Source organism: Buceros rhinoceros, unplaced genomic scaffold (assembly GCF_000710305.1).
Source record: "Buceros rhinoceros silvestris isolate BGI_N320 unplaced genomic scaffold, ASM71030v1 scaffold7799, whole genome shotgun sequence".
Lineage (NCBI taxonomy): Eukaryota > Metazoa > Chordata > Aves > Bucerotiformes > Bucerotidae > Buceros > Buceros rhinoceros.
In genome coordinates, this window is record NW_010429694.1 from 17,507 (window position 1) to 27,870 (window position 10,364).

The following is a 10,364-nucleotide window of genomic DNA, read 5'->3' on the forward strand; positions in this document are numbered from 1 at the left end:
AGGCGGGGAGGGGAGAAGGATGCTCCGAGGCTGTCTCGTTGCTTTCTCGCCTGCCCGGAGCTCGCAGGGGTTCGCCTGGAGGATGTCTCACCCCCTCAGCACAGGTAACTCCGGGATCCCCATCACCCCAACTTGAGGAGGGAGCTGCACAGGGGAGGAGGGGGACTGCAATCCTGCTTTGATTCAAACAAAACTCCCTTCACCGGGAAAAAGGGGCTTTGAAACAAAAAGAAGAGGACGCGGGATGTGCACGGTGCTTGGAGCCCTGCATAGGGGTGAACCCTGCCTTAAAGCTTCCCTGCCGATGGCTGGGAAACACTTACAGGGGTGAAGACCCGGGGGTGGGAGCGCGGTAGCTGCTCTCTGTGTATCTCTGGTACGCATGTGGCGGTGATGCTCGCGGCTCCGGGCACGGGCTGGGATGCTCTGAGTGTGCGTGGTACCCAGGGAGTGCTGCATGTGATGGATATGCTGCCAGTGCGCTCTGCAGCTCCACACCGCGCTCCTGGGGCTAGGTACTGGTGCGTGTTGCCATTCCATGCCATGCACGTGGATTTGCAGCCACAGCTTTGAAGTTTGTGTGTGAAGGCACACAGGAGATACAGCCGGTGATGCGTGTGCACATGCTTGTGGCTGCGACTTGTGCTGCCACACGCTCTTGGATAGCCACGTACGAGCACATGCATGTGGTTGCATGGGGTTTAAAGGTACGGATGCACAGGAGAAGCAGAAGACCAGCAGCGCAGCGCGGCAGTAACGCAAAATAACGTGGGCAGTTACGATCGGCTGCCGTTATCTGTCCGCCTGGAAAAGCATGCAGATGATCAGGCAGCCGTTGCGGGTGGCTTGTGCTCCTTTAAAAGTGAGAGGAGCTTTCTCTGAGCATCCTCCGGCAAACTGTGTGTCTTTGAGCAGACTTGGGAAGCTGTTTCTTGCTGAGCACGTGAGATCCAGCTGCAGCTTTGGGAGGCAACAGCTGAGGGGGCAGGGAGATATTTTATTTTATTAGCCTGTTTGTGACAAAATGTTCTGGTTTGTCGCTGGAGGTGTCATTGCCAGGAGAAAACTGGTGCCATTGCCCGCTGTGGTGAGCTCAGAGCATGTTGCTAAGGGTCAGCCCCAGGCAGTTTCTGGAGCATCATCTTCTCTTTGTGGAGAACACAGAGCAGCAGCATCCAGCACAGAAATCGCTCCTGAATCCATTCATGACTGAGGAACCCTCCGTCCCAGCCGAGCCAGACCTGCCGTCCTCCAACCTCACCAACACGACGGACTGCGGCGAGGAGATCTTGCTCTATGGGGACACGGAAAAGATTGTCATTGGAGTGGTGCTCTCCATCATCATCCTCATGACCATTGCTGGCAACGGGCTGGTCATCATCTCTGTGTGCATGGTCAAGAAGCTCCGGCAGCCCTCCAACTACCTGGTGGTGTCCCTCGCAGCTGCTGACCTGTCAGTGGCCTTTGCTGTCATGCCCTTTGTGACCATCACAGACCTGGTGGGGGGAGAGTGGCTCTTTGGGAAGGTTTTCTGCAATGTGTTTATCGCCATGGACGTTATGTGTTGCACCGCCTCCATCATGACCTTGTGCATCATCAGCGTGGACAGGTAAGGGAGGACAAGACACCTGCCACGTATTCAGATGGGCTTGAATAGAAGGATATTTCTGGTTGGATCAGTGCTGCTGCATGTGTTTTCCAGGTGCATGGGGCTGCCGAGGGCTTTCTGTAGGAATTAGGTGCCTCAGTCCCTCAAGTAACTTCTCTAAGACACTTGTTTAGTCCTCTCTCTCTAGGCAGCTGCTTCACATCAGTCTTCTTTGGCTTGAGGAACTGAGCTGAGAGGACAGACCCATGACCTGACCTTATCCATGGAGGGAGACTGGACCACAAAGTTATTCAAGGAAAAAAACCCCAAAACCATATGCACTTTGAAAACCGAAGTTATGGGGCTTCTGAAGCCCAGTCCTAGGGGTTGCTTTGCTGCTCCCTGGCCTTGTGCCTTGTCTCAGGATGTCAGCAACTGCCTCCATCCTGAGTCCCCAGAAACCCTGTTTTAGCCCAGTGCACGCGTTTGTGAGGAGTTGCTGGCTTCAACTCCCACTCCTGGGGTCGGGAGGGAAAGGCTAATCCTGTCTGGCAAACTGGCAAGACTGGGGAAAGTCAGCACCTCCATGGGTCTAATTATAGCAGCCTGCGTCAGTAGGGACATTGCACTGACGAGCCGGTGGGCCAGATCCAGATCTGACGCGCGTGCTGGCTTTCTGAGGGGGCTGGGTTGGGTTTACGCTGGCACTGCTGAGCTGGGCTGGTTTGTGATAAGCAGCTCAGCAAAGGGAGACAGCGGATGAGATGAGTGCCTTCAGCTACACCACCTCCCTGCTCACCCTCCCACCCTCCCCAGGTGTGAAACTGGGTGACAAAGCAGAAAGCACAGAGAAAATCCTGATGCTGATGGTTAACATTATCTCCCGGCAAGCAAACAGCAAGACCTGCTCCGAAGCCCTCACCCCCAGCCAGCTGCTGCTCCCCCATGAGCTGCCCTTTGCTCCACAGCCCTGGTCAGCTCAGCACTGCTGGTTAAAAAGCAAAATCCCTCCCAGGCCACACGGCAAGGTCCAGCTCTGCTGCTGAACTTGCTTTGTTTTAATAAAAAGCCTGTTCATGAAAAAGCAGGTGTATTCGGAGCTGACGGAATTCTGCCTCTGTTAGAGGGAAGATGTTAAATACAGTAATTAAATATGCCAGCACTTCCTCTTGATGAGTGAGGAGCAGGAAAGCAGCTACACACCAATCAGACTGGCTTTGCTTTTAAAAATCTGATTTCCTTTCCTTTTTCCTCTCATTTTTCCTTTTCCCTTTTATCTTTCTCTTTCCTTTTTCCTTTTAAAATTTTCTCTCTCCTTTCCTTTTTCCTTTCCTTTTTCCTTTTCTTTTTCCTTTCCCCTTCCCTTCCCCACCAATCCTACCCAGTTCCATCCCATCCTGTGGAGAAAGACCCTTCCAAACATGCACACAAATAGGACAGACCTCTCGCAAAAATCACTGCAACTGATTCCACCTGTCCAGCACATCTCTGGCCCAAAGTCACTGCTCCTGTGAGCAGACCAAAACCCAAGGACGCCATGCAGGCAGGTGCCTGGGGTTGACGGTGTGTCTTTCTCTGCTGGAATGGGACCAGGCAGGAGGTTGCTGGGGAGATGCATGGGAGTGTCCACGCAGCTGAGGCTGAATCCTGAGTGATGCTGAGAGCCACAGAAAAGGCAGTGGGGAAGTGGGGTGGACAGGAGTTGCATCTGTGTCGCTAATCCCCAGCTTAAACGGGACCAGCCCTAAGACTGCTCTAAGTTGCACCCTCTGCTCATACAGCTGAGGAGGGTCTCTTTTAACCAGGCGATGCTGGAGGCACTGGTGGGTACACTTTTTCTGTCTCCAGCAACCCTGCGCCTCTCGGGGGGTGCATCTCTGCCCAGCTCACCCAGACGAGCTTGGTGGGGCTCCGAGGAGCCCAGGAGTGGGGCAGCCTCAGGTCCTTGCTGCAAAACCATGGTGCCAGTGCTGAGCTGCCTGGAGTGAAAACTATCCCATCCCAAAGGGACACGTTCCTGTGCCTCATCTCATGCAGCTCTCAAGCACCTACTCAGCTCTGCTGTAGCACCACTAGGTGCTGGTCGAGGTTGGAGAGGAAAGAGGAGCTGCAGCAAAAAAGAAATGACAGAGGGAGCGGGTTGCTGGGTGTTATATACAACAGCTTGACCTTTCCCTGCTTCAGACCTCTCAGGAGGGTGAGGGAGGAAAAACATGTGATACAAGAGGGTGCCTCAGAGCTTGAGTCTTCTGGCATTAGCTTGTTCTTCAGGTGCATTTTCAGAGGGATCTTGCTACTCTGGGTGCTCGGCTGGGCTGAAGAATCACTGTTTGCTCCCAGGCCTTCATCCTCTCCTACCAGGTGCCTGAAGGGGAAGTTGAGCGGTGAGAGGGCAATTGCCCAAGCTGTATCTGAGCCGGAGAAAGGTGAAAAAGAGCAAAGGTTGTAATGCGAGAAGAAGGAGGGCTGGCAGGGCAGAGGGAAGGAGGTGGACACTCCTCCTGACTGTGCCCACCTCAGCTCTGGGTGGGAGGAAGGACCTGGTGGGCTCCATCTGTACCAGGGCTTGAGGAGGGAATAGGAATAATTGTGATGTCCTCTGATGCACAAAGGAGGAGTAGGTAACTGGGCTGCTGTCCTTCTGCTTTCTGCCTCAAGGGTCCTCAGGACTGGGCGGCGTGGATTGCCCCATGGCCGTATCTTGAGCACCTTGTCAGTCGTCATTGTTCTAAGTCAACCCAACATCCTCACTGCTCCCACAGGGCAGTTGATGGAGGTGGATGGAGGGGGAACAAGGATCCAGTATCACGCCCGGATTGCCACCTCCAGTGGTGGTGGGCAGGATTTTTGGTTTAGCTCCTGATGGAAATGTCTCCAAAAGCACGCTTTTCCATTTCTCTGCTGATACAAAGCAAAGCCATGCACAAAGGTAGGGCAAAAGCGTACTTGAGTTTGCAGAGAGCCTGAAACATCTGCTCAAAAAAGACAGGATGGTTTTTCATCTTAGTGAGGCATTAACTGAAATTTCCCCCGGTGACAATGGCAAGCTGTTCCTCCTGCCCTGCAAGGAATAAGAGGAACAGCCTTGGTGCTTCCCAGAAATACGAATATCTCCTCTGGTTCTGTCCTGAAGGTCAGCTTGGTCAGCACTGTTAGGCGGGTGCCTGTCTCTGCCAAAGAGGAGGTTGCATTTTTATTGATGGCTGAAGTGTCCTCCTATTTTGGTTAGCTTAGACATGAAAGATGCTTAGTTTGCCCAAGATGACGAGTATTATTAAAATGTAGGCTGCTACTATTGATTATTAATGCAGAGCACTTTCTAAAAGGCTCTTGATTGAAGCTGGTAAAACTAATCTTGTCTGAAGGGAGATTTGATTGATTTTCTTTCAAATCAAAAAAGAAAAATGCTGGAAACATCTGTCTTTCTCTTACATTTTTTCTCATATAAAAGCCTGCTGATGTTATAGATTCTTTAATGCCACAAACCAAAAACAAAACAACAACAAAAAAGAACCCTTCTGGCTGTTCAGCTTTTGATGAAACTCTCCATAAAAATGCCAAGCAGCTGACAAAAAGAATTTCCCCGACCCTCACATATCACTTCAGGTTTTCTTAGTGGAGAAAAAAGCCTCCATCCAATTCCCAGGGAGGCCTGCTGGGGCTCTCCCTTCTCCTGGCAAGTATTTTCTGCCTAAAATCAGATGATGTGCTCCAGATTGCCATCATCCTCAGTAAAAAGAATGCCTCCTGAAAGAGTCGGTAGGATAAAACCTGCACGGCATTTTGTTGGAGTGCCGTCCTTGTGTCCTTCATTAAACATGTCCCAGGCCAGGGAGGACCCCGCATTGTCCGGTGTCCCTGGGATGCTCCCACAACCCTGGTGCAGGGTATGGGCAGATGAAGGCACGGGTAGCTGCAGCCTCCAGCTGCTGTTATCATCCTCCACCTGGAGGATCCTTCTCCTTCATCAGGACGGGGCAGGCAGAGCATCAGCTTGGAAGTCAGGTACAGAGCTTAAATCTGGCTCAGAAAAGGCATGAAATGGCAGTAAAACAGTAGGGTCCAGGAAACCCTGATTCTGGGCTTATTTGGGCTCAGCCACCCTGTGTGAGCAGAGGTTTGTCCTTTCCCGATTCACCGGCTGCAGAATGGAGATAGAGGCACCTCAGAGAGATTTTGTTTCTCTTTATTATTTAGTCCCTGACATAAGGATTCAACAATTACCACTGAGCATGGAATAAATGCGCTGAATTGGCTCGTCTGTGGGGTTGATGGTGACCCGTGGTTCAGAGCTCTGGCTGCACAGGCATCCGAGGGAGCGAGGCTGTGGAAGGAGTTTACTGTGCCAGGACTGAGCGGCTGCACAATCAGCCCTGCTCGGAGGGGTTCCAGCAAAGCTGCACAAACTGCTGGCAAATCGCTGCTCTGGGAAGTGGCTTTGGTTACCCGATTACCACTAAACTTGATTAACAACAAGGCACACACTAGAAAAATAAAAAAGAATCAGAGCAAGAGAATTCGATTTGAATTTCATTGCATGTCTGTGCGATCTCGCCTCCCGCACTGCTGTAAACGCTGGCCTATTTTGAGGTCTTCCCGCTCTCATCAAAATTACAAGCGAAGACCTCAAAAACAGCCCCATTTCCTCCAGCAGCGACTGCACAAGGCACCCGCAGATGAAACCTGTCAGCTTTGCCTGCTTTTTAAAATCTTGTCACTGTGCATTTTGCTTGGCTAGCGTGTAAATTCCTTGAAGTTTCGGCAAATCCCGGGTGGATCGGCTTCTAGAGAAAAAACCCGGTAACAGCGTAAGAAAGGATGTCACACGACACAGCATATATTAGTTGGCAAAGTTCTTGGCTTGGGTATACAGCGGGGGGATTTGTGGGTGCTGAATTTGGAGAAGCAACAGCAGAGTATGGTGCTCTCCCAGCCTAGAGGACATCCAGTCTGCTCTCCCCCTTGTAGCTCCTCCCTACAGCAGCGTCCCTCCAACCCGCTCCCACCCATCTCTCCTAGTCCCGATCTTCCAGCCAGGCTCACCACTTCTCGCTGGGCTCAGCCCAGGTAGGAAGGAGGAGATGGTGTGTTTTGGAAGATGTGTTTTGTCCACCTCTACCTTACCAGGTCTCCTCTGTCACAGACACCGCTGGGCGTTCAAGCAACATGGGTGGTCATTTTGCTTGGCTTTGGGGCCCGAGGAAAATATAGAGGAAAACAGGAAAAGAATAACTCAGTGAATAAATGTAAATTCATTTTATTGAGGAGCTGTGGCAGAACTCTTCGGGCACTGAATTTATTTCGCAGTCAGGAGAGGAGGAGGAGTTGGATTTTTTTAAATTTTATTTCCATCTCCCAGTCTTAGGAGAGGATCTGTAAAAGGGAAATAATCAGGTAAGAAAAAAAAATCTTCTAACACCTACAATGAGACTGATTGTTGGGAAGAAAAATGATACAACAGAGGTAAAATTCTCTGCAGAAATTTTCCTTTTTGGCAGAAAAGCCCATTCTTTCTTTGAACAGCTTTCAGCAAAAAGTATCCCTACAGCTACGGTTCACACCACCTCTCTGGACTGACATGGTTTATCCAAGAACAATTAAGGGGTGATGTGATCCTGCCTAAAAATGCCTACAAATTCCTGCCAGCAGGCACGTTTGAATCAAAAAGGCTGTAACATAAAAGAAATCCATATGACTACTTCGAGGGTTCTGCTGGACTTATTGAGACTGAACAGCAGGCAGATGTTTTTCAGGAGGAATGTTGGCTGACACTGGCCAACTGCCTCCTGATTTATTAGTTTACAGTTGGGATTCACCAATTAACAGTTGGCACAATTTTTTAGTCACAAACCCTCTCAATCAAGGCTGGGGATGGTTCAAAATTACACCCTGTGGTCTAACCAAGAGCTGATGGTTGATGCAGTCTCAACTCCAGGCTCCAACGTTTGTGAATCTGTGGGTCACCACATGCTTTTGGGATCTCCTACTCGGAGCTCATCTCATTTTACTCTCAAGGGAGGGCTGGACACCATTACTTCAGTAGCTATAGGCTATATGAAGGAGCAGAATGATCCAGCTGTTTGTCTCGCTCCTGTCTTGGTTTCCAGAGGTCATCTCCAGTAGATGTGGCAGGAACCTGTAGGTTTGTTCTAATCTTGCAGGCTGGATGGAGAGGGGAGTGATGGGGTGTGCTGCTGACAGTGGTGTCTCCCACGGGTGCAGTGCTGCAAGACATAAACACACAGTCCATCATCTGAAAGAAGGTGTGAGTCCACAGCTGTCAGTCTTGCACCAGAGTCCATCCCCCAATCACCAGCTTTCAGAGCCCATCCAGACACATCCTCACATCTTGCCAAAGGCAAGATTGCTCCCACGCTGCCTCAGAGGCATCTCAGCTGCTGGTTGTATTTCTTCCCCAAGTTCCCATGTGGACAAGTAAAAGAAGGGTGTTGTCCATCCCATTTCCCATTAGACACTGAGTCTATTAGACTATAGACTAATAGACTATGAGTCTATTCACTCCGTCTGGAGCCAGTCCTGGTGTGTCCTGGTGCCAGTATTACTCTCTGAATCACCCACCCTACTCCTGGGTGTTTCTCTGGGAGGGCGACAGCTTGGAGGGAGTTATATGCCGTGCCTGGGAGTTGTTGCACGTTCTCTGGGCAAACTAGGTCTGGTGGAAACCTAAGGGGGTTTAAGCATTTTTATTCCCCAGGAACCCAAGCGGAGCTCGGACTGCACCCAGCAGTTAAATGACATCTCACGTCACGCTCTGGGTGGCTGCAGGAGAGCTGTGGGGAAGAGCCAAAACAGGGTGTTTAGGCAAGAGAGCTGAAGGGTGTGAAATGTGTTTCACAGAAGATATTGCAGCTGCACGTCCCTGGGAACATTTTCATTTCTTGCCCCACCCCAGGACCAAAATGCTCCCATGGTGGAGCATTAACAGCTGATTAGAAATGAAAACCTCCCAACTACACTCACACCTTGCAACCCTCCTAACCCTTTGCAACTCTTCTTTTTATCCAGGTATCTGGGGATCACTCGGCCGCTGACGTACCCTGTGAGACAAAATGGGAAGCTGATGGCCAAGATGGTCTTCATTGTTTGGCTCCTATCTGCCTCCATCACTCTTCCTCCTCTTTTCGGCTGGGCCAAGAACGTCACTGTGGAAAGAGTCTGTCTCATCAGCCAGGACTTTGGGTACACAGTCTACTCCACGGGGGTTGCCTTCTACATCCCCATGGCCGTCATGCTCGTCATGTACAGCCAGATCTACAAAGCTGCCAAGGTCAGCGCCGAGAAGCACCGCTTCATGAACTTCCCCAAGCACTATGAAGAGGAGGGCGTCTACTGCCTGGAGGCCTCCAGCCGAAGCCACCACAGCTCTAAGCGTACCAAAGCAGTGGAGGAATGTGCTACACTCTCCAAACTGCTCCGGCAAGACCGAAAGAATATTTCCATCTTCAAACGGGAGCAGAAAGCAGCTAGGACCCTCGGCATTATTGTGGGGGCATTCACGTTTTGCTGGCTTCCCTTCTTTCTGATGTCAACGGCTCGGCCTTTCATCTGTGGCATCCGCTGCAGCTGCATGCCGCTGCGGCTGGAGAGGACTCTGCTCTGGCTAGGATACACCAACTCCCTCATCAACCCCTTGATTTATGCTTTCTTTAACCGAGACTTGAGGACTACTTTCTGGAACCTCCTGAGGTGCAGGTACAGGAACATCAACAGGAGGCTTTCCGCTGCCAGCATGCACGAGGCCCTGAAAGCCACAGAGAGGCACGAATGCATCCTGTAGAGCCGCACCCTCTCACTCAGTGCCTGACCAATGACCTCTTGCCTCTCCATTTCAGGTTCCTTGCTTCTCTTGCCTCTTGGGGCTGGCAGAAACCATGTGTGCCATTGTCCCCCCCGCTGGACATCACCGCTGAGAGTGACACCCCTTCCCTTGCCCCAGGAGGAGCTGTGGTTCTCCTCACCTCGGGAACAAGTGGGCAGCCCTTCCTTCTTGCCATGTTCCAGGTGGGAGCTGAAAAGCCGTGAGCAAGACCAGGGTGTTCAAGGTCTACTACTGACTGTGGGCAAATCACGCCACCTTTCTGTGCCTCAGTTTCCCCATCTGTTTAAAAAAAAAAATTAAAAAAGAAAGGAAAAGAAACCCTCCCAACCAACCAAAAAAAAAAAAAAAAATCAAACTAAAAACTTTTGAAGACTGAAGTTCTCCACCTTCAAAAAGGGCTCTAAGGTCAGTGGAGGGCACACAACATACTATGTAAAGATGACATTGACTGCACTTCTCTATCGAATATGACAGCAGCTATCGGCCTCATTGTAGATCCAAGCACTCATGCCATCCCAGCTTATACGAACTCTTTCCACCGATGTAATCGCATTTTACACACTGAGCTCATGTCCAGGTTTGCACGTCAGAGCAGTAATACCAATGACCCCGTTTCCCCTCACACTGTAGCGCTTGAAAGGGACACGCTTGCAGAACGACACACAAATGATCGTCGAGTTTCCTTTATGGTTGGGTAAGAAAGTCCAACAGCCAGCGAGCAAAGACAGTTCTGTTCATTGGGTTGTACTGTAATTCATTCACAGGCAAGTGATGTGTGTTCATAATTTGTGGCTAATTGACTCCATAAAAGCACGCTTTGGTTGGCGACAGGAAAAAAGTACATAATTTCTCTGACAGCTTTACAGTGCTTCAATATGATGTCCAGCAAGCTTCAAAAAATACACTAAATGATGTATCCTTTTTATTTTTAAAAAA

The 10,364-nt window shown here is 50.5% G+C and overlaps 1 protein-coding gene across 1 annotated transcript; it reads left to right on the plus strand.

The window, feature by feature from the left end:
* The first annotated feature begins 1,099 nt into the window (after positions 1-1,099).
* On the plus strand, positions 1,100-9,413 carry LOC104499254 (5-hydroxytryptamine receptor 7-like). The gene is made up of 2 exons (XM_010142738.1): positions 1,100-1,609; positions 8,615-9,413. Exons 1-2 carry the CDS (start codon positions 1,101-1,103, stop codon positions 9,384-9,386), a joined length of 1,281 nt encoding a protein of 426 aa, XP_010141040.1. The 5' UTR covers position 1,100; the 3' UTR covers positions 9,387-9,413.
* Positions 9,414-10,364: the final 951 nt, after the last annotated feature.